This window comes from Antedon bifida, chromosome 11 (assembly GCF_963402885.1).
Source record: "Antedon bifida chromosome 11, ecAntBifi1.1, whole genome shotgun sequence".
Lineage (NCBI taxonomy): Eukaryota > Metazoa > Echinodermata > Crinoidea > Comatulida > Antedonidae > Antedon > Antedon bifida.
The window spans coordinates 18,992,176-19,017,335 of NC_136236.1; the positions used below are offsets into that span (position 1 = coordinate 18,992,176).

At 33.0% G+C, this 25,160-nt stretch overlaps 2 protein-coding genes across 4 annotated transcripts; both read right to left on the reverse strand.

Moving 5' to 3' along the window:
* Positions 1-3,941: 3,941 nt before the first annotated feature.
* On the reverse strand, positions 3,942-7,295 carry LOC144856534 (L-threonine ammonia-lyase-like). 2 transcript variants are annotated; one of them, XM_078714551.1, is made up of 6 exons: positions 7,104-7,295; positions 6,526-6,722; positions 5,880-6,010; positions 5,415-5,563; positions 4,483-4,575; positions 3,942-4,195 (listed from the first exon to the last, which is right to left on the reverse strand). In XM_078714551.1, the coding sequence occupies exons 1-6, from the start codon at positions 7,183-7,185 to the stop codon at positions 3,951-3,953; spliced, it is 897 nt and encodes a 298-aa protein (XP_078570677.1). In that variant the 5' UTR covers positions 7,186-7,295; the 3' UTR covers positions 3,942-3,950. The 2 variants fall into 2 exon arrangements, with proteins under 2 accessions (XP_078570677.1, XP_078570678.1); XM_078714552.1 differs by lacking the exon at positions 4,483-4,575.
* A 7,751-nt stretch (positions 7,296-15,046) lies between these two features.
* On the reverse strand, positions 15,047-23,133 carry LOC144856511 (uncharacterized). 2 transcript variants are annotated; one of them, XM_078714520.1, is made up of 8 exons: positions 23,038-23,100; positions 21,860-22,589; positions 20,693-20,870; positions 19,319-19,515; positions 18,313-18,443; positions 17,635-17,783; positions 16,794-16,886; positions 15,047-15,560 (listed from the first exon to the last, which is right to left on the reverse strand). In XM_078714520.1, exons 2-8 carry the CDS (start codon positions 22,565-22,567, stop codon positions 15,316-15,318), a joined length of 1,701 nt encoding a protein of 566 aa, XP_078570646.1. In that variant the 5' UTR covers positions 22,568-22,589; positions 23,038-23,100; the 3' UTR covers positions 15,047-15,315. The 2 variants fall into 2 exon arrangements, with proteins under 2 accessions (XP_078570646.1, XP_078570645.1); XM_078714519.1 differs by having other exon boundaries at positions 21,860-23,133.
* Positions 23,134-25,160: the final 2,027 nt, after the last annotated feature.

Consider the following 25,160-nt stretch of genomic DNA (forward strand, 5'->3'; position numbering starts at 1 on the left):
AAGGGTTTATCTGTGGCTGCGACAGGATCAGTTTCACGCCGCTTGACAGACACCGTGGGAATATGTACATAGTACAGGGTTGTCGCAGAAACTGGGTTGTCCAGATAACGAGTTTTTGCGCCACAATAACCACGAATTCTGCATAATGATTATAACAAATACAGTCGCACGTAGTTCTAAATCATGCGCAGTGAGTGTGATTTCTACGTGTACATGTACAGCACAGTCAGCACTTCCAATATTGCCTGTTATTATTTTTATTCTAAAGAATAAAATATAGTTGTTTTAATTATGTTTTTATTATTATTTATTTATTATTTAGGTGATCTACAAAATCGTATTGTTCTCTTTAGTCGGTGACCTCAAATGACCTCTTCAAAATGTAATTTTTTGGGGATTTTTTTTTCTGTAGCTCTTTACACCAAATAGAAGTCAAAACTGTATTATTTCACGGTTAAACCATTCCATCTACTATATTGAGTCGATCCGCAAGCTGACGGCAAGAGACAGATTGTGTCCTTGTGTTTCACTTGTCGATGGATAAGACAAGATCAATGAGACGGAAAGCCATATTATTTGAAACGGGTACTAAGATAAGATTGCTACTCGAAGCAACATTTTACAGGTACGCTTTTGAGAAATGACTTTTTAATATCGACAAAGAAGCTATCTAGTTTATTTCCGTAAATATGTTTTTATACATATTCAAATGTTATACATAGTTAATAACAGATAATACATGTTTGTTTATTTTACCATTATACTGTATCATATCATAATTGTCATAAACACATATTATTTTCGCTAAATATTCATAATTATTTCCTATTAATTATCTTATTTAATTAATTCTTATTTTACACACAACACAAATAGGCTAAGCTTCCAAGTTTATTCAGAGTATACATATTTAACAATACATAATATTTATTTCTACTGTACAAGCAATGCTAAATACTTTAAAATGTGGGGTCCAGGCAACATAATTAAAAATAAGGTAAGGTAAGAAATATATATAAAATATGATAATGAACAAAAAAGACATTTAACCTAACAAATGCAGTTATTATTTAACTTAAGACAGATATATGATCAACTTAAACAATAATAGTAGAAACAAGGTATTCATGTAGTTTGAACTTAAATGAAGATATAAAATTAATAATTTTAATTTCATCTGGTAAAGAATTCCAAATTTTTGGTCCTTGAAAAGTTATATCATGCTTGCCAACCTCCGTATTAAAACAATCATAAGCATAATCAAATTTATTTCTGGTATTATAATTATGAACTGAACTAAAAGTTTGAAAATAAGTATCAAAAATTCTGGGCAGTTGATTATGTTTGAATTTAAACATAAATAAAGCAACATTTTTTGTAAGTAAGTCGTAAATATTAAGTGTATTAGATAAGACAAAAAGAGGAGCAGAATGGTGGAGGTAATGAACATTATAAACTGATCTTAAAGCTCTTTTTTGCAAAATATAAATACGGTTTAAATTAATTTTTGAAGTAAAACCCCAAACGGTTATACCATAAATTAAATGTGGCAAAAAAAGTGATTTATAAATTAATAGTAAAACGGAGGAAGGCAAGGCATGTTTAAGTTTATTGAGGACACCGACCACTCTCGATAGTTTTAATGAAATTGTATTAATATGAGAAATAAAAGATAAGTATTCGTCAATAAAAATGCCAAGAAATGTTGTTGCTTTAGTTCTTTCAATTTCGCTGATGCCGTAAATGTATTGTAAGGAATTAATAATTTATTGTTTGAAGGTTTGCATGGCGAAATCGAATGTTGATATAAAGTTTGCGGTAGGCCTACACCACGTGTATTAGTTCTGAAAAGAACTGTTGAGTTTCAAAGTAATAATTATCATTTTAATTGTCTTCATGATTATCATTATCATAATTACTTATCATTGCATCAATTGGGAAAATTAGTTTACATGTTAATACTGTATCATAACTGCAATTATCATGTTATCATAATTATCATGAATTTAATTGCAAAGTTGTCGTACTTTGAGAGAGGCATATTGTTATTGGTAATATTTAACTTTATGTATAGCTTGAGGAAAAAGTTTCTTCAAGTGACTACAATAAGGAAATGTAGGTCTAACATAATTATTTATTATAATAACTATTTATCATTTTATATTTCATTTTAATATAATATAGTATATCTTTATACTTTAGCCTATTGATACTATGTTTAATTTTCACCATATAACCCTAACCCATATCATATTATAATAGCCATAATTAAAACAAATAACATATTTGTTAAATACTCATAATTATTATCAAATTTAATGCAGAGTTCTTGTCGTATTTTAAGAGAGGACTGTTGTAGATAAGAATAGGTCTTTAATGAGATCCAACTTACCCACTATACTGTGTTGTGAGAGCATGCATTGGGTCCAAATATCATTAGTAGCTTCTTATTTGGCTCCGTAATTATACACATAATATATTCCGATAATACAGTTTCTTCTGTACATGTACAGGATACGCAAAGTTTCTTGAGTTAACAAACAACGGTAAGTAAAACAAATACGTCCTGCTTGTTCGACGGTCGGTAGTTGAGAGAGAGAGACAAAGAATAAAAAAGGTTTGCATGCCATTCGTTACACCTGCTAACACATATGCAAATTGCCTCTACAGGTTTTACATTGGGTTCGCTTTTGACAATCCTGGCTTTTTGTTTCATTATATATTTTTATGTATTCTGTTGTAATTGTAATGAGCCGATATTGAATAAATCAAATCAAATCAAATGATGCTAATTAGGATTGTTTACAACTCGTTACGGTTGAGAAGGTGTTCTCACACAGATTGCGAGGAAGTTTTATGATTATGCATACAGAGTAGCCAAACAAGCGCATTGCATTATGAGATATGTTTTGATCGAAAACTTTGACTGGAAGTCAAAGTTATTTTTTGAACAAAACAACGTCTGTATTTCAGTTAAATGATTTTTTTTCGACTAATTTTTGGTGAAACTATTATGATACTTCAAAATTATCTTAAGCCATTTACGATTGGTCCAAAACTCTAGATGCCAGAAAGCCTCATAGAATTGATCTTGTGTTCCTTGATTTTAAAAAGGCCTTTGAGCTTGATGTCCTTTTTTAACTCTCCACTAAATTTAACATTAATGGTTCTACCTGGGACTGGGTAAAATCCTTCTTAACTGTTCGTTTCCAGCGCGTTGTTTATATGGGATCGAAATCGCAATGGGCCCCTGTTACGTCGGGGATCCTCCAGGTGTCCGTTCTAGTGCCTCTGTTGTTCACAACCTAAACTAACCTTTGATTCCATTCTGCATCCATTCCCAGATATTTAAATAGCCTTACTTTTAAACACCATGCACTTAAATACTCAATCGTACACAAGTTTCCTGCCTATATCTCTTTTTAACGAACTTAAATATTCTGTTGTTTTTGGATTCCCTTCAAACTTTTAGATTTAAGTTAATTACATATTACAAGAGCAAATAAATTTGAACCTTTTTTATAATTGTACCTTTTGATGTTATGATTGAAATTATCCGTGCAACATAAATCATATGACCATATCCTACCAGAGTTTTGCTTGTTTTATGTGATCTATTTTCCTTTTTATCTTCTCTTTTAATGTTTTTTATATTTAAATAACTATTTTGTCTATAGAATTTGTTATATTATTATTTTCCTAATTGTAAAATGTTAAGCTAATTTTTAAAATCTTGTAAATATCCGATAGACTATATTGTATTTAAAAAAAATTATTATTGAGTATTTTCATATATAACTATTTTTTTTAAAATGTCATCTTCTGTGATGGAGTAACCGGCCCATGGGTCGAAGTTTTAATTTAAACTGTGGTTATTCCTTGCCTTCTCAGATTGTGTTTTTTTTATGGCTAATAAAGAAATGAAAGGTGTTATATAATAATATGGCCTACTACATTTCAAATATATTGACGAGTTCTTCTGGAGAAACGTTACCACCTGTAATCACCACGACTACTGTCTTTCCAGAAACGTCTGGGACTTTATGATGCATGAGAGCAGAAAAGGCAGCAGCACCAGATGGTTCGACCTTTAACCCTGCGTTGTAAAGATGTTTCACAGCCGAGATAATTTCTGAGTCACTTACAAGAAGGATGTCGTCAACAAATTTCTTGTTATGTGCGAATGAATAGTTACCTTCGATGAGAAAAATAGAGATTAAGAGCATTGTGAATGTGAATTAAGCTATAGGTCTCCAAAGGTTGAAGAAGTGAAAATTGTAGTAAATGTGTTCTGATATATATCGCATTGAATCATATCACAGTGGGTGTGGTATAAAATATTCTATCAGGCTGAGTATTTTTTATTCAAAAGTCACAGTCACGTTAGTTTCAGTTATAGTAAAAATCTGGTTGTTTGAAAGCAACAAAAGTTCATGATAGCACAGTGACAATAACAAAACATTTGCCTACTATTTGTCTTACCAACGAATGGAGGACATAGCCCCGGTGCCACAGAGTGAATGGTGTGGTCTGTGAGAGCCTGATCAATAACTCGACTTTTAAACATGGTACAAGCTGCAAAAAAAATAACTTTTAAATAAAATGTGGAAACTTGTGACATGAGAATGCATCGATACTTAGAAACCAATAATGTACTTGTGACATGAGAATGCATCAATACATAGAAACCAATAATGTACTTGTGACATGAGAATGCATCAATACATAGAAACCAATAATGTACTTGTGACATGAGAATGCATCGATACATAGAAACCAATAATGTACTTGTGACATGAGAATGCATCAATACATAGAAACCAATAATGTACTTGTGACATGAGAATGCATCGATACTTAGAAACCAATAATGTACTTGTGACATGAGAATGCATCGATACTTAGAAACCAATAATGTACTTGTGACATGAGAATGCATCGATACATAGAAACCAATAATGTACTTGTGACACCACCAGAATCCTTCATCAACAACAGTCATCCTCCAAGCACAAGAGGAACATAGCACAAAATTAGGTGCAACAGCAAAACAGATCAAGATATGTACACCAGTACATTGAAATCCCTTTACCAGGCCATGCCTTCAACAAGCACTGCATGTTAGCCAAAGTAATTTTACCTGGTCATTTTACCAACACCTTCATCTTTTAATTATTGTGCAGCGGCACAACATCTATAAATGTACGGGTAGCCCCTTTCATCTGACCAGACGCAACACATGGCATTTATCTCTAGTTCCGAAAACTCTGGACTCACATTATGTAGAACGCAGGTACGTAGATGTCGTGGCAATTCGATGTCGCACAATGCCATTAAATTATTTCATTGTAGGATCTTACTAAGACATTTAATTATCTACAATCATTGTCGACTAACTCCATTGTAGGTCTTACCTGTTTCAGGTTCAACACCATATACTCTGCAAGGATTCTGACAATGTAGTTTGATGGCTGCAGCTGTTCCAGCAAGTAAACCTCCTCCTCCACAACACACTAACACGATTTCTGGATTTGGAACATCTTCAAGTATCTCAAGTCCTACACTGTAATCAAAGAAGAAAGCCTCTTATAAACAACGTAAAACTTGCTCAAAATAAAATTCAGTTTTTGTCTAGCATGAAGATAAACTGTTACCAAGTATTAGTTTAGATCACTGTTTCGACCAGCTAATTACATGATTTGTCCGTATACAAATTATAAGGACATGAAACTATATATTATCATGCTTCTGATTGGTGAGTTTATCCGTGCGCTACATCCATGTTTGAACCTAATTATTTAACTATAATCTAAGTGGAACATTTTTTAGAGATAAGATTTCTTGACATATTCTACAACTGCATGAATTTACCCTCCTACCTTCCATGGCCTGCTATCAGATTAAGATCATCCAATGAATGTAAGAAATACATGCCTTCATTAGCAATCTTTTCATCTACTTTACTTTGTATTTCACTGACATCAACCTTTACAACCTTTGACCCATAACGCTGCAGAGAGAGAAAAGAAAGTATCTATTGAATAGGTAAATATGTGTCTTACATATTTGATGTGAATAAAAAAATCTACAAAAATACAATCTAGAAAATGGATTAAAAAATAAAATGATTTGGGTTAGGAATCATAGGTTCTGTTGAATCCACGAGGGTCTCCATCCATTACTTAATAAAGTAGAACAGCCTTAAGAGCTTGATTCCTTGTATTTATAACTTTATGTATATTTGAGGAAGCACATGGCATCACAAGAGTCACATCATTAGTCAAAGGGACGCGCAAGTACAAAGCCAACCGAACCCCAAAAGGGACCGCCGAAATACGGGAATCTCTATCAAACCGGAATTGTCAGACGGATAACAGGAACTGCAGCTAAACTACATTCTGAAAAAAAACACGATCCACTAATGTCTGCTTTTAACATGAGTAAATTTTCCATATATATAGGCCTATACACATTTATATTCGGGAAATTTCCTCAAGAATTTGTTTTTGTTAATCAAATACTTACTCTAATCAACACAGCTCGATTATTTGGCGCCGTCTTTGGCATTACTACTGTTGACCGAATACCAAGCTTATTGGTGGCATAGCTTAGTGCTTTTCCGTAATTCCCGCACGACATTGTGATTACTGGACAATCACCCTTGACAACTGCTTCGGGTAAATGTGCCATCTGATTGGCTAATCCTCTTACTTTGAAAGAACCTGAAGTTATAATTGATTTTGGTGCAAATAAATTAAGATAGGGAACTACGGAATGCCGTTCAAGTCAACACTGGTAGTTTAAGGGTCGAAGCCGTCACTTCTTAATCTGTTGGCCGTCACTTAATTATCTAGCGGAATGGTTCTTAAATTAAATTCACTGGTTGTCGGTAGAAAATAAATGCTTGTACGCATAATTTTATTCAAGTCAATGGTACAGGGCTCCATAAAAACACAAATTAAAATAGTTTGGATGGAGAATCAGAAGGTTATTGATACATATTCGTGGTACTGTTTCTATCACTACCATGAAATGTGTTTGTTTCTGTGGTGTTTATGTTTAGCCGTTGTCATAAATAAAACAAAACCAATTAACAAGCCTACCTGTCATTTGTAAATTTTCTAACTTCAAGTGTAATTGAACGTTTTCCTCTATGTCAAATATTTGCTGACATCGATGGAGCATTGGGGTACGAATACACAGAGGACTATTTTGCACAACAGTATAAGCTGCATTTAAGTTGTGTCTTGTAATTAAATCGGCACTAGTATCCCTGATTTCCTATAAAACAAAACATGGTGTAAATAGAGTTAAGTTCTGGTTCAGATGTAAGTTGAATGCAGGTTTTTGGTAGGCATATATATGCCTACTTTTAGTAATTTTTTAGTTAAATTGTATACTAACTAGCAAAGATACCCGCCCCAGAACGGGAGTCAGTTGCATTGGTTAAAGCAGGGAAGAGTTAAAGCTCAAAAAATTGCTATCAATAGCTGGATAATCATCTGGTTATTCTTCTTCATTCCAGTCCTACATTCTCAACCTTGTCGGATTTGTTTTTAATGTACTGTAGGTTAAAACCTTCCCAGTACAAATGTTTTCATTTTTATGTAGGGATGCGTCAAATAATATGCAAAATGAATTTTTATGAGTTGAACATAGAGCAATAATTATTCAATTTATCGATCTTAAGTCGAATGCATGTCGGGAAGCTAGGCCTTTTAAAAGGCAGTGCTCCAACTTTAATCTGAACATGGTGCATTAGAGCGCGCGCGTTAATATGGAGTTTTATCTGAGCACGTAAACGTTAACTTTAACGGATGACATTCTACTAATTTGAACAACAGCATAGTTCTCAGCTAAAATTAGTACGCCTATGTATTCTATTTAATTTATTTATTTATTTAATTTTGGATTTATATAGCGCTTTTCCAAGTGACCAAAGCGCTGTAGGCCTACAATAGAAAACACTATATACTCAACAAAACTTACAAAAAACAAAAAATAGAAAATGGAATGAAAATACAAAAATATATATATATAAAAACTGTGAGGGCCTATACAAAAAGTTACCGTAATTTCATTAACATTATTTAGGAAAGAGATAGGTTTTTAACATTTTCTTGAAATATTGCACATTTGGGGCTTCACGAATATAAGATGGTAAGTTATTCCACAATCTAGGACCGATAACAGAAAAACACTTATCGCCAAACGACCTCTTGGTCTTGGGGATGGCAAGACGGGTATTCGAGAACCATCTTGTCTATATATAAATTTATTTAAGGACAACATTCGGTAAATCGCGCGTAACTTACTCGATTGTATATAAAGTTGGTTCATACATTCGGTACTTATTGCCTGGCAATTTATACATTTCTAAATTCCATGCAGCCTTTCATTATGTAAGAGACAGATCAAATTTATCATTAGACTACTACTTCTCGCGTGAACACATTATTTTGGATAATACAGGTTAAGAGGTGACCAACATTCAATTAGCTGTAGCTTTGTATATTGCGCCTTTACTTATCAAATTTATCAAGTCGCATTACAGATAACTAACACTAAATGAGGGATATTATAACAATACATGCAAACCATACCTCCATATTATCGGTGATCGTAGGACATTCGCAAAGTTCAGTGATGAATTACCTCCGTAGATCTATATAAATGAGGCGTGTATTAAGAATCGTGTGCTGTGCAGTCGGCAGTCGGTACCACTGTTTGTATTATTGTAAGTTTTGGTTTTATTTTTTATAGCTTTTAAAACACTTTACACGCTTATTTTAGTATTTATGCGGGTTTTAACCAAGGTTAATCGCTTAACCGGACCATTCATACTTGAATTTTAACTGCCGTCTGGAAGGACAGTCACAGCCAAACGTTTGCTATCTGTGTTTTCATCTTTATTACATACAGGCAACTTATCTCAGGCGGCTACTTAAAAAGGCTACTTCAGCTTACCTATTTAGCTCTAAAGTTTGTCTGAATTTAGAGAAAGTAATACCTTTTACATCTCTTTAAAAGGGGACTTCTAACGTGTATTACCCCATACTAAGTTACCATGTTGAATGTGAGGTAAAACTAAGGTGTCATCAGACTGTACAGACGTTTTGAGGAAAGAATTCTCTTATAAGTATTCCATTGCCCTAAACATATTTGTGCTAATTATATGCTGTATGTAATGTTTCCAGTAATTTAGATTTTCATTTAAAATGACACCTAAAAATGTCACATTTCCTTTCCTCTGTAATAATACATATTCACTAATAATTTGTTTGGTTACTTATCACTTTAAACTTGGTTAGATAATGATTATGAACAATCTTTTCAAAAACTTTAGATTTAGGCAATAGCGATATGGGACAATGGTTTGAAGCCAAATGGCGGTCTCTTTTTTATGTATCAGAACTACTTTGGAGATTTTAACTTCTTTTAACTATGGTATCAGTCCAGTTTGAAGCGATAGATTAAAATATGTGTGAACGACGATAACATATTGTACTTTTACTTCTTTTACAACTGTTGGTGGAACATCATCAAATCCGGTGGCTTTGTTTGAATCAAGAGATTCAATAGGCCTAATTGTGAGTACCTCTACGTTAACATAGCGAGTGAGTTGCGTTGTTTGTTTGTAAGGTATTCAGAATATTAAATATTCTGAATACCTTACAAACAAACAAGGTTGTCGTAGTTATAGACTCACAAACTTACAATCGATATTAACAAAATAATAATAATGTGATTTGCATGACACACGATTGTTCTGTTTGTCTAAAATTATCTGAAGTAAATAACAAATTAATTTATCAAAACATTATTATGAAGGAATACATTCTACCGAAACGAATTGTGTACTGGCAACCAAATTGATTGAAAAAATGTTTGATGAAGATTTATTGTACTATAAAATGGCTTTTGAATAAACATAGAAAAACGTACATAAATCTTTAAAAATACATCAGGTTAAAAAAACCAATTTATGTGATAGTAAATGAATTGCCAATTAGGTTACTGTGTATGTACATGTACTTGTAGTCATAAAGTGATATTAGAGTTTAGTTTATTGTATAAATAGTGTTTATGGAATGTATGTGAACAAGAATATATATAAACAAATTAAAAATATTTTTGGAAAGGACTACATTTGAAAAAAAAAATTAAAAAAAAGGTAACAAATTCCAGAATTGTTAGTAACTATCAGGTGATAGCTGAAGAATAATTATTTATTTACCATTATCATTACTATTATTTTAAAATGATTAAAAATAGAGAAATAGGCCTAATATAAAACAAAAAGCAAAAAACAAACTAACTAAAGACTAATTGATCATGAATCAGCAGCACATAGGGTACTAAGACATGAGTAAATTTGTAAAAATTAAGAGAAAATTAACGTTAACAAAAAAATACACAATTACAATTAAAAGAAAAAAAATGCAAACCGGGTTGCCAAAATCATACCTCCATGTTGGTAGTAGGACCTGAATGCAGGTATCTCAATTAGCAATGTATTATCGACTAACGGAACCGTTTGTACTATATCTACCCAAGCTGGTATATAATACAGTATGTCATTAATGTTATGCAAATTATCTGGCGACTGCTACATAATTTATCTTTGTAGAGTCCACCTAATACCAAGTTTATTCTATTCATTTTATTGTTGAAAATACAAATAACACTACAAAATATCTTATTTTTATATACACTTTATACTGGCAGGTTGCTGTGGTAGGACTTAGTTGGGTTTGGTATTTGTACTTCTGTAGTGACTGGTGGCCAGCTGCTAATTAAGTGGCGGCCGCTAGATAAGTAAGTGTCGGTTGCCAGATAACGGACCTTATATTATAATTCACTTGTGAACTGAATAGGTATCCGTAGGAGCATAAACGTGACATTATAATCGCATCTTTTGTTATTTTATTAATTTTTTTTCAGAGGACAACATAAATTTAAAAATCTGTTTATTATCTAGTCTATAACTACTCCATTCAAAAACCCTTACAAGCATATTCATCAATTCAATTGTATTCTCTTTTAAAAATAAATCTGTTTAAAAGCATTTATTTTATTTATAAATACAGAATGCTCCTAAATTGTACAATTCATTGTATTTTTATACATTATTCTATAATAATGTATTTCATTATCAATAACATTATATTTTCTACAGTTTGGAAAACTTCCAATGTTCCACTTATGTAACGTTTGGTTTTTGGGCAAATATGCAACAACTTAAAAAATTAAATTGTGCAAGTTTTTGTTTTTCCTTAAGACTAGCAACTTTCTTAACCAATATTTTCTTAATCAAATATGGATTCTCACATACCCTATGCAATTGGTGTAATATAATCATCATCATCATCATCAACAACATCCTCCTCTTCATCATCATCAGTTCCGCCTCTCATCTTTGTGACATGACGCTTTCCACTATTTTTTCTTGTTTTACTCTTTCATTATCATCATCATCATCATCATCAGTTCCGCCGTGCGACATGAGGCTTTCCACTATTTTTACTTGTTTTTATTATTTCATTATTTTTATTTATTTTATTTTATTTCAACAATATTTTATGAGGGTGATCCATCCAGCATAAGCTGATCATTAGGGACCCTCAAACAATACAAACAGAAAACACAAAATAAACTATAAAAATACAAAATTAACAAAGATATAAAAAATAATAAATATAAAATATAAATATATATATATATATATATATATAAAAATACAGTAGGCCAAAAATGAAAGAAGGATAAAAAGAAATAATATCAGAGAGAGAGAAACAGGTGTTTTTTCAAAAGAGATTTAAAGGAGAAGAAATTGTAAGAGTTACGAAAGAAGGAGCATTGAAACTAAAAGAAAGTTTAAAGATTTCAAGGTAAGGACGAGGGATAAGAAGATCTCCTTTAGTAATTTGCCTATAGTGTTTATACGGTCGTTGGAAGTGACTTTAGTTAAAAGCTGACAGATAGTAAGTGGAGCAGAGTGATGTAGAGCTTTGAAAGATAGACATGCAAGCTGAAAAGTATCGTTCATGGAAGGGGAGAGTCTTAGCACTGGAAAAGTGATGAGGAGAGAGATGTGTAGTGGGAGATAGATCGAGTAGTAGATGGATAGCTTTATTCTGGATTTTTTAAAGTTTAGTAGTAGAAGAAGGTTTAGACCCCAGACAGAGCAGCAGTAGTCAAGTCTAGAAAGGAAAAGTGAATTGTACAGAAGATGAAGAGAAGATTTGTTTGTAAATGTAGAGGTACGTTATCATATTATCATTATCATCATCAGTTCCGCCGTGCGACATGAGGCTTTCCACTATTTTTCCTTTTTTTTACTCTTTCATTATCATCATCATCAGTTCCGCCGTGCGACATGAGGCTTTCCACTATTTCTACTTCTTTTTTACTCTTTCATTATCATCATCATCAGTTCCGCCGTGCGATATGACGCTTTCCACTATTTCTACTTCTTTTTTACTCTTTCATTATCATCATCATCAGTTCCGCCGTGCGATATGACGCTTTCCACTATTTTTACTTTTGTTTTACTCTTTCATTATTATCATCATCAGTTCCGCCGTGCGACATGACGCTTTCCGTGACTATTTTTAATTTTTTTTTTACTCTTTCATTTAATCATCATCAGTTCCGCCGTGCGACATGAGGCTTCCACTATTTTTACTTTTGTTTTACTCTTTCATTATCATCATCATCAGTTCCGCCGTGCGACATGAGGCTTTCCACTATTTTTCCTTTTTTTACTCTTTCATTATTATCATCATCATCAGTTCCGCCGTGCGACATGAGGCTTTCCACTATTTCTACTTCTTTTTTACTCTTTCATTATCATCATCATCAGTTCCGCCGTGCGATATGACGCTTTCCACTATTTTTACTTTTGTTTTACTCTTTCATTATCATCATCATCAGTTCCGCCGTGCGATATGACGCTTTCCACTATTTTTACTTTTGTTTTACTCTTTCATTATTATCATCATCAGTTCCGCCGTGCGACATGACGCTTTCCGTGACTATTTTTAATTTTTTTTTTACTCTTTCATTTAATCATCATCAGTTCCGCCGTGCGACATGAGGCTTCCACTATTTTTACTTTTGTTTTACTCTTTCATTCGCCGGAAATATCGAGCTACAGTAGCAAACACAGTGTTGCTTAAACCACACTCCAGAGAAAAGAAAATATGATCGAAATTTGCAAAAAGAAGAAATTGAACACTCAATTATTTCAAAGTTCGGAACGTCCGTAATTAATAACTACGGAAATTCTGCCCAATATACGGACGTAAGGAAACGAAAATAAATAGGGTACAATGGAAATACTTAAGATGGGGAATCCCCGGCAAAATGCAATAATTATGAACAAATTATCAACGACACATATGACGGGGCTTTCCACGAACAAATTGTGTGGCCTTTTGTACCTTCTCATAACGCACACAAGCAATCCAAACATTTAGAAATTCATTCTGAGCATGTTCAGAAACATTATCTACAAACAATACATAATATATGCTGACGTTAGTGGTTATTATGATTAAATGGGGATCTAAATTTTAATTTAGTGACAGAAAAATGTAGTATGAAATTACCGGGCAACTGGGACAACAACACCCCTGCGTCCGCCCCTGGACCCCCTCCCCCATTTATAAGAAACTATAGATCGATAATTATTGGAATGTATGATCAATAGACATTTTTTGCCCGCACCTGGCCTTTAATGTCTGTACCACCTATTTGTGAATCAACCAACCAACTGGCAAGGATTAACTTAAAGATATCTAAAGCTCTGTCTACACTATCAAACTTTATGCGACAAAAAATGCGATGTGCCCAAATGTGGTAGTAATATGACGTCATCACCATTATGGGCACATTACATTTTTTGTCACATATAGTTTGATAGTGTAGACAGAGCTTTAGAGTGGAGTTAATTGAGATAATATTAGATATATTGTCCTCAAAAATGAAAATCAATATTTATAAATCAGACTGAAAATTTTACAGTTTTAATAAAGTTATTTAGTTTTGTAAGCAAAAAATGAATAAACTTATAAAACGACAAAAAAATAACGGTAAAACTTAAAAATTTGACATTTTTTGGCTTTAAATTAAATTATTTTTCTATCCATTTTTTTGGTCAAATTAATGAATAACTATTATGCAACAAAAACATTTAAAACAATTTTTTGTCAGAGGACAATAAATCTTTAATATATTAATAAATTCACAATTTGTAAATATGTCCAGAATAATACTGCATTTATTTATTGTACAAACATTTTATATAAATAATTTAAAATTATACAATTGATTATATTAAAAAATAACTGGATGATGGTAATTTAGTATTGATGATTTTAACTACATTTATTGCGAATGTGTCTTAATGTAATTTAAAACTTTTTCACGACATAAGGAATATTTGTAGTATTATGTTATTATCATTATAGTTACTACCATTTTATTGAAAATATTAAAATTATATACAGCCTATTCATTAATCTAATTTAAAAAATGCACGCATGCATATTTTTTTGCACCTTCTTAGTCATTGTATAGGTGATGTAATGAGCACTGGCCTACTGACATAACAGTAAGTTAATATATAAAATCATAAGCAGCTAGGGGCTGAAATGTGAAATATAAAGTTATATGCAGAATTAGCGACTATTAAAGGACAACTTGACTGAGGACCATATTTTAACAACGTATTAGGGATGTAAATATGATTTCAGAACCATCGCGAGATTAAGGGTATCGCTGCACATGCTCGCCGTACAGCCGTCACCATAAATTGCTGTGACGTCACAAGCGAATCGCAAAATTTACAAAAATGAGTTTTCTGACAAAGTCTGGCAAATCGCGAAAATTTCTAGTAAACACATTTTATATATAAATTGTAAAAAAATATATTTATAAATTAAAATGTTGATTTTTATTATTGTTTCTTTTGCTTATCTGGAATCATTAAGTAGATTTTGCGATGCACCTGTGACGTCACAGCAATTTATGGTGACGGCTGTACGGCGAGCGCGTGCGGCGATATCCTTAATCTTGCGATTGTTCTGAAATCATATGTACATCCCTAATACGTTGTAAAAATATGGTCCTCGGTCAAGTTGTCCTTTAATAACAATGAAATTGAGCTATTGGTGTGCAGACATGAACTTGCAATAAATGGAACACTTTTGAATGTTTTTTAAAAAACTATTATTATGTGTGTGAAAAAACATTGCTTTTCAATGTTAACAGTTTGTACCAGTGTTGCTTTTCCAAACCATCCACATGGCATTAAATATCAAATATATTGGCGAGTTCTTCTGGAGACACATTACCACCTGTAATCACCACGACTACCGTCTTTCCAGAAACGTTTGGAACTTTGTGATGCATGAGAGCAGAGAAGGCAGCGGCACCAGATGGTTCGACCTTTAACCCCGCTTTGTACAGAAGTTTCACAGCAGAGATGATTTCAGAGTCACTTACAAGAAGGATGTCGTCAACAAATGCCTTGTTATGTGCGAAAGAATTTTTACCTTTAGTAAGAAAAAAAACCACCAGAAATACAGTAAAGATGATCTTTAAATTGTAGTCACGTACCGTTAACTAAATAAACACAAAATGTATTTCAGTTTTGGCAATTTCTCTCTACAGTGATTCCAATGGAACAGGCTTTTACAAATATATCAGGTACATTGATTTATTAACCATAGAAAATAAAGAATTTTGTACAAAATGCAAATTATGTCAATTCAAAAGCATAAAACATTGATGCCAACCATTCTTTTTAAAACACATAATACCAAAAGTTTGAATCATTTTTATCTTTTTATATAAGAAAATACACAAAGAAATATTTTCCAACTTCCAAAAAGTGAAAACTAAAGTAAAACATCGGTATAAAACTGTATACTTCCCTACTTTGACAAACAGGCTTACTATAAAATGTTACTTTTTTTACTACTTTACAAAAGATTTTATTGTTTTTCATTAAAAATGAAAAGTAGTAATTTATTTTCAAATAATATATATTTTTTATATCAATAAAATATCTCACATAGTTTTCACTTACATTTTTTATTATGGAAGGTCAAATTGCAGCAAAGTCTTTTTCTGAATTATTTATACTTTTTTTTTTACATCATATTTAATAATCCAGCAATTGCTGATCATTAGGGACCCTTAGAGGTTCACAAGACATACATATACACAAGATGCTCTACATAAACAAAGTCTTATTACAAGTCTTTGAGAGTGCAGTTGTAAGTTTGTCCTTAGAAAAAATCTTGACATGTGACAGGACTTGAACCCAGGACCCTTAGAGTGGTAGCCAAGCATCATAACCACCAAGCCACAACTCCACTCCACACTTGAAAACTTTGAGAACAGGGCAGTATTGGAGTTAAAGAATTTAAATAGTTTCTGGATCAAAATTTATCAAAATATTTAGTCACTTTAGTTAGAATAAAATAAAAATGTAATTTTGATTAAGGTAATGTGCTGAATTAGTGTGAAAATACAATGAAAGAACACTTTTTGTTGAGAACATCAAGATTGATTGGTCAATGTCTTTGCTTAATTGCGAAGTGAAGCAAACAATTGCTGTAAATCTATACTCGGTAGTAGTACCAGGTTTATACACATTTCAATGACATTGTCCATACCCAGTAGTACCAGGTACAGTATATACACATTTCAATGACATTGTCCATACCCAGTAGTACCAGGTATAGGCAGTGTAAAGGTTAAAACAAATTAACTTGGCTTACCAGCATATGGAGGTGATAGCCCAGCTGCAATAGAGTGACTGGTGTGGTCTGTTACAGCGTGCCCTTTCACTCGACTTTGAAACATGGTACATGCTACAAAGAACAAATTTGTTCCTCTCCATATAAATATGTATTAAGAATATCTTGTTACTGTACTACAAATATGGCATTAATAGTATTTGTATAATACCCTTTTCACATCTGCAATAATGTTTACAACTTGTAACCAGGTTTGATCTCCTGATTTCATACATGCATACGTGAACTCTGAGAAACCTCGGGAGGAAAGAATAGTTGTGCGCTAATTTATTACTATGATTGGTCAGTTTAATACTAGGGCAATACAGGCGCATGCAGTAAGAACTCAGAACATCTCGAAACAAAAACAGGCCTCTCATCAATGTGTTTTTCTCGCAAGATTTCACCGAGTGTGAAGATTTTCCACAAAATTGTATTCACACTCTGGAAACCTGGTTTCAAGTTGTTACATTTTTCAGATGATTGGTGTCATGATACAGCATCACATTTAAGTTTGTATGATGGAAGATTAGGTTACAGTAGGGTCACTAGGATGTGACACTCTATCACAGAGTGTTTCTATGCAACTTTTCAACCGTAGATACCAGAGAATCGTATGAATATAAAAGAATATATACAAAGATTTTATATTTAGATCTAATTCATTAGTAGACAATAGCCTAACTGTAAAAACAGGAGTCTGTTGGCAATCCCATAATGTCACACAGACGCAAAAGAAACACATGGTATTATTTAAGAATAGATTACATTTGTACAAGAACTTATTGTAGGTCAAAGGATAGGCAAATACTGAATGTCTTACCTGTTTTAGGTTCAACACCATATACTCTGCAAGGAGTCTGGCAATGTAGTTTGATGGCTGCAGCTGTTCCAGCAAGTAACCCTCCTCCTCCACAACACACTAACACAATATCTGGATTAGGGACATCTTCAAGAACCTCAAGTCCTACACTGTAGTAATAATAAAAAAAAAATACACATATTATTAATCTTTAGTAGTCAATTAGTCAGCCAATGTCCATTCAACAATGGATGCATATAAGATACCTTTGAGACCTTTAATAAGGGGGTGTCCTCTGAATAGAGGTTGGCCATAAAGTTAATACTTGTTCCCCATGCGTTTCTCTGGAAAGTGTCCCCTTAATAGGGATAGAATATTAATATAATAATGTTTAAATTATCTCAATGATTTATTAAGATAAGATAAACCTTTTAAACAATATTTAATAACAAAGCGCCAAACTCGGTGACGTAATGTTAATGCTTGTTTTTTCTTCTGGCCACTGTTCAGGTGCCACTGTAAGCTCTTTGGCACCTGGGTTTATCCAGTGAGCACTCATAACCATTACACCACTGGCAAAACTCCTTGGCATTTCTAAGCCACACTAGTCTTACATCCGTTAATACGTAATGTTTTTATATCCATATACAATTACGTTTTTGTCAGAAATAAAATAATGAATTTTAATCTCCATCCTACCTTCCATGTCCAGCTATGATATGAAGATCATCAAAAGGATGGCAGAAATACATGCCTTCATTAGCAACTTTTTCATCTACTTTACTTTGTAATTCACTGACATCAACCTTTACAACCTTTGACCCATAACCCTGAAGAAATAATTAGTACTCGGGAAATAATAAAATTGCACTACATATAATTGACTAATCATTGCCACTAATAATCATAGTAAAATTAGTACCAAACTATGGAACAATCATTGATTGATATAATATGACACTGAATGTGGTTTTGCAACCTTATATTTTGGAACTTCTGAGGTAATCCCTGTTTCATATTTGTCAACTTTATATTTGTTTAAATATAAGCTTTGGTATTTGTAATACAAAACAAATATGATTTTCGACAGCCCCTCAATATTTTGATTTCAGATTTTTGCTGACATGAAAACGAAATGTTATTTGTGACATACAGTCTATATTCGAATAAATGCCCCAGGGCGTTTAGTGTTTGGAAGCACATTTAGAGGGGGGGCGGGGGGAGCATTTATTTTAGATTGGAGTTTATTTGGAGGAGGCGTTTACTTTCTTTTTTTTGGTGTAATATAATAACATGTGTAATCAATTAATACCTTCCTATAAATGATAAAACACAGTGGAAAATGAACAAATCTGTTTGGTCAATTGGTAGATCATGAAGTCAATGAATTCTACTACAAATAGAAATTTGTTGTAACATAATATTGTGTAAAATATACATGTGGAATAAAATATTCGAATGGCCGTTTATTTGTAGTTGGCTTTTAATTTATTCGAATAAATAGGGTATTTGTTTTTGAAATTCATATGGTTGCAAAATTGTTCTATTATTAATCGGTTGACACACTACCTTGAATTTCTATAAACAGACACTTTTGTTATTTTGCACAACAGTATAAGCTGCCTTTAAGTCTTCTTCTTTTGTTATAAAATATATTCAATAAATAGTTACAAAGACCACAATTCGTACAATATCCAAAACTTACTCTCATCAACACAGCTCGATTATCTGGCGCTGTCTTTGGCATTAGTACTGTGGCTTGTATACCAAGCTTATTGGCTGCATAACTTAGTGCTTTCCCGTAATTTCCTGCAGACATAGTGATCACATGACAATCACCGTCGACAACTGCTTTTGGTAAATGTGCCATCTGATTGGCTAATCCTCTTACTTTAAAAGAACCTGAAATTACAAAAGTTTTTGGGAAATTACAACACTATGAATGATCTATAAATAATAAATTTAAGGTAAATATGACTCAAAGTTAACCGTCCCAATTGTTCAATTTCTGCACAACTAATCTCTGGAAATTTATCCTCCAGAAAACTAATCTTTCAACATCTGGACAATTTACCCTGCTGTATTCAAAGTCTCACCCTCCAACCCCAGGAGCGGATCCAGCATTATTTTTGCGGAGGGCACACACGATGGTATTGAGCAAATACACTGGCAAATGCACCCTGTTTCGATCATCTGTAAAAGGTCTTGCACAGCTGTTCTGGTTTGCTTCCGTTCCGGCGCCGGAAAATCAAATTGTTTTCAAGACGCTACACACGACTATGCGCCAATAGGCATGTAAAGCAAACTTGTTGTTACACACGCATTAGCAATAGTTCGCACACGCAAGCGTTGTTGGATGTGTCTGTACGTACAACACATGCTTGGTTGTCTAAGACAAATAATGTGTCTAGTTCACATAGCGAGTATTTCGGTAGTTAAAACAGACCGACTCGACAGTATGACAGTACAGGCTCGGCACTCCCACCCCCAAACCCCGCTTGGATCCGCGTCTGAACCCCACTCTTAAAAATAATTACTCAAGGACAACTACCACAAACAATTAACAGAGAGAGGATCTACCACTTAGTAGAGTTGCGGTTTCATTTATTAATAGTGTTGGGTAATAGTTGTCTATGGGTGGTTGTACCCGGGATGAGTCATTGTACAAGTTAATTTTCTACAATATGCTTGTAGCATTCTACAATGTTATCCTGAGGCAGATTTTGCCAGCAAGATTTGCTGTCACGACTAAATTGACTCCAACAGGTATTATAAATGGTGTTGAGAAACAAATAAAAAATGTTAAAAATGTAATGTTGTTCGATTTATAAAGCGCTAAGAGAAAAAACAGAAAGAAATTACAAAGAAAAAAGATGGGTTTTCTTATAAAGAACAAAAGCAATCAAAGGCTATATTTTGTCAATTGTATAAAGTACAATATTTTGTGATGTTTTTGTATAAAATAATTTGGTACTTTGCTAAATTTGCTGGAATTCAATTTCTATATTGAAGAACTCCGATTATATAATGTACCCATTTAGGTCATTTATGTATGTGTACAGGAATTAAAATACAATACCGGTTGTTTGTGAATTTTCTAACTTCAAATGTAGTTGAACATTTTCCTCTATGTTAAATGCTTGCTGACATCGATGTATCATTGGAGTACGAATACACAAAGGACTGTTTTGCACAACAGTATAAGCTGCCTTTAAGTTCTCTGTTGTAATAAAATCACTACCTCTATTTTTGATTTTCTATATAAAAAAATAAATAAAACAATAGATAGTTAATTTGTGTACATAATCGATGGGTTTCTGATAACACATTTTTTACTAATTTTATTTAAAAAAAATCATAATTGTCCCATCTACAACATCTGAGTTCCTTTTTATGTATTTTTACAGTATTTAAGAAGTAATGTATAATCTAAATACAAAATTATGTTAATACCTGGCAAATTCTAATTAAAAAATGAGACAGAATCTGTCCAGTAATTATTTTTATTAACTTTTTTCAATTCCATTTTTGTAAACAAAAATAAAGTTTCGATCCAGAGCCAAATGTTCACAACTAATGCCTTAGTAATAAGAACCATACACTATTCACAATGGCTATCCTTACAATGATTAATAAGACAGCAATCATTAGCACATGCACATTGATCAAGATTAATCATACGTGGGTTCATAACCTATCAATACTTAACTGATTTTCTTTCTTTTTTTGTATCCACCATATTTTTTATTGACCAATCTTGTTTCAATATTTGGCAAGAGGGAATTGTTGAGAGGCGGAGCCATAGATTTGATTGCCTATGCACTATCAAGCATAAGGACAGTCTGTACTATATTTTTTTACTGGTAATGCACTATAAGACCCCCAGGGAGAGGTGCGTCATTTACAAATAGTAAATGATGCAGAGGTAGGTTAAAAACCTAAATGGTACGTCACTTCAATAAACAATGGAGCGTCAAAGTCTGTCACTAAAAACACTCAAAGTGCATCATAATCCAAGTAAAAGGTTCCTTTGTAATTAAAAAATGGGTGTGTTTTTTGACACAGAGGTTTGCCAAATAGTATCTAAGGTACATGACGCATATCTGACAAATGACACACTTCTTCCAGGGGTCAAAAGTGCATCATACAACTGACAAAGCAAGGATAGTGTATTTCAATCATGAACTAAACAATATTGTTTGTTAAATTATTATTTGTTTTTTGTGTGTTATTTCTTAACATTTACCGTGGAAGTGAAAGTTGTAGGTACTGTCAAAGATGTTGCATCTTGGATGGTATGCTGCGTGTCTTGTAACTTCAATTGTTCCTGTGATTCTGTTGAATTTAAATTCTCATTCGTCAAGACATTATCCTCAGACCAAGGTGTAGCATTTGTTGGTTCAGTATTTTCTAAATGTTCTTGCTTTATCTTGACTGTTTTACTCATCTTGTTTATTGTTTTATCACTGCAAGGACTAACATTTAAACGCTTCAGTGATGATTCAGATTTGCGAGTTGTTACACACATTTGGTCACGGTTGTTAAAACGGGCACGATCTAATACAGTCATTGTTGTTGATCGTAAGCAGTGATTATTGTATAGTCTGCTACAGCCAGCCATCTGACTAATCAGTCTCATTTTTTTACCCAATGTGTTTATCCCTAAGGGAGAGTTCATGAACCACGGTCCGTCAGCTGGAACAATATCTAAAGGTCTTTGCCACATACAATCAAGGGCTGGATTCAAGACGGCTTTATATTTCTGAAATGAAGATACTGGACAACTAGATGAGCCTGGTATTTCGTACATGTAGCCATTAATATTACATTCTTCATCATCATCGATTTCTTTTAAAGGCCTAGACTTTGTGAGCATGTCTCGGTGTGCAATGTATCGTAATGGTCTGCCCTCACGTTCATTATCAGTTTCAATTATAAAATCATTCACTTTCATTTCACGAATTCTTCCATGTCCCCTAGTAGTAAAATAAATCATAATGTCCATGAATACTTTGTTCTGTAGGCCCAATGGTGTTGTAACATCTACAGCATCTGAAGCAACAATTTTTGCCATATCTTTATTACTGATTGACTTAATAACAATCCCTTTCCCTGCCTTCTTCAGTTTCATCATCATTGCTCTGTATGCACCGTGGATTGCATGAAATTGATCAGTCTTGTTGATATCAATATCTCTAACCTTTTTAAAATGACGCTGAACTCCGTATTTAATTCCAAAAATGGACTTCTTTGTATAAAGGCTACCGTCTGCTTTCTTCAGAGATATGAAAAATCGAGAAAGAAACTGATCAAGTTGTTTTTCCTCTAATGATTCTACTTCTCCTAAGGATTTACCGGCGAGGGTTGCAAATTCACTCAAACGATTAATTGCAAAACATATTTGCTTTTGAGTATTTAATTTACCTTCATACGCTTCATACGTGCTGTCTAAAAAATCGTTTATTTCTGTTTCATCCACCAAGACAAACTCTGTCTCTGCCATTTTGTGGATTATTGAAGAATATATAATAACAGTAATGTCAAAGGTCAAAATATAATAGGTGTGTGGTGGCGCTATACATGCTTTTTCTTAGGGGTGGGGGGGGGGGGGGTTGTGGGTTTAGGGAATTGAATTGACAACATGTGTAGGCCTACTCTTCTTCTTCTTCTTTCGGAATACTGCTTAACGATCCTTAAGGATCAAAACAAGCAGGGTTTGTGCGCATGCTATGCATGCATGCATGATATTTAGTCTCTGACTAATTGCACAGTGGCTACTCTACTGGGGAAAGCAAAGATCATGGAAATAGCCTTTTCAAAAAATAGATTTTTTTGCTGAAACATGCTCAACTATACATACAAAATACCCTGATCTGCCAATTTTAATTTACTAATTTGCATAAAATTAAAATGGCTGCCATTTATAACTCTGACACAACTGACTTTCGAAATCGAGATGTCCCATCATTCTAAAATGTTCCCAACTTCTTACAGTCAGGTCAAAGTTTTAAATCTACTTCGGATTTGCCTTAAACAGCAGTCACGGTAGGTCTATTGAAAATGTATAATTTTCAGACTGATATGTTAACTAGACTTTACCTTAACTAAAACGTACATACAGTACATAAATAATGTATGCAGTAGTGGATCATATGCAGTACTTTTTGTTTACTAGATATACAATAAAAGCAATACGAATAATTGAATTCAGTTTAATTTAAAATATACTATGTATGTTGTATGACGTCATTTATTAATTTATTCTGATTATACCATAGCGCAATCGTTGTACTATGATATGAAGTTTATCATTTTGTTTATTTAATTCCCGGATATCGATACCTATTTCTTAATTAAATGTCAGGATATCAATCAACACACTTTTAACTTCTTATATTAACTAATTTAAATTAATCGTGGTACTGCACGTGACATATATATTAATTAACTCTCTTTAATATCTAACCGACTCAGTACCTCATTTTTCTTTCAACCCTTTTGTTTACACATCAAACACCATTACTTTCAATATTGTGATTAAACACATTTGTTACATCTAAAACAATTCGCTGGCCAAGTGACTCTGTCGATTGTAGTACTAGATTAAAACATTTCTCTGAAGAACATGTTTATCAAAGAATGGATTCTGAGGTTTTTAATTCTAGTTCTGCTTCAGTGGCTCGTCTGCTCATCTAAAAACGGTACGGTAGGTCTGATGGCAAATGTGATGATGCGTATTTGGCACCTAATTGTTACAACCTTTATAGAAAAATGACAAACAGTAACTTTGACTCTACAGCTCACTATGTCGGTCGGTCGGTCGGTAAACACTAACTTGAGCACGCTACTGCAACCATGTATATGGCCTTGTTAACATTATTTAGGCCTATTTAAATTTGAATGTCCATAACCGAACTAGTGGTCGTCCCTGGCGACAAACCTAGAGCATACTCTGCCTTTGTTTATTTAAGTCTATTTATCTGTTTTATATCGATCAAACCGTAACACACCTACAACTGTTCCAAATTCTTAATAATAATATCGAATGCCATAAGCCAAGCCATGTGAAAAGTCGGCACTCAGGTCAATTGACACAGAATAGTTGTACTTTCTTATGGTTTTATAGTTTATCCTAATTCAGGTAATTGATTTGACTTTTTATTCTTTGATAATGTCCAAACAATACATAACTGAATATTGTTCTGAAAGGTATGAGCTAATAATAGCAACTTGCTTCTTCGTTCTTGCTTCTTCTACGAACTACAGTTATAAACGACGATTGTTTTTTGGATGCTTATTTATATGGTATTTTATGGTAAAGTATACATTCGTTCTGAAATTTAATAGTATGAATTTGCACTTTATTACGTGATGCTCTTTCAATCAAACAATAGAGCCTAATTTACTGTTTCAACTACCATAATTTTAACATTTTTTTGTTTTTGTATGCTAGCAAATGCATTACCTTAGGAAAACAAACCCAAGCTCCACATTAAACATTTCAGTCGGTTTTTTTTTAAACAAACAATAAATGTTTTGTATTCGTC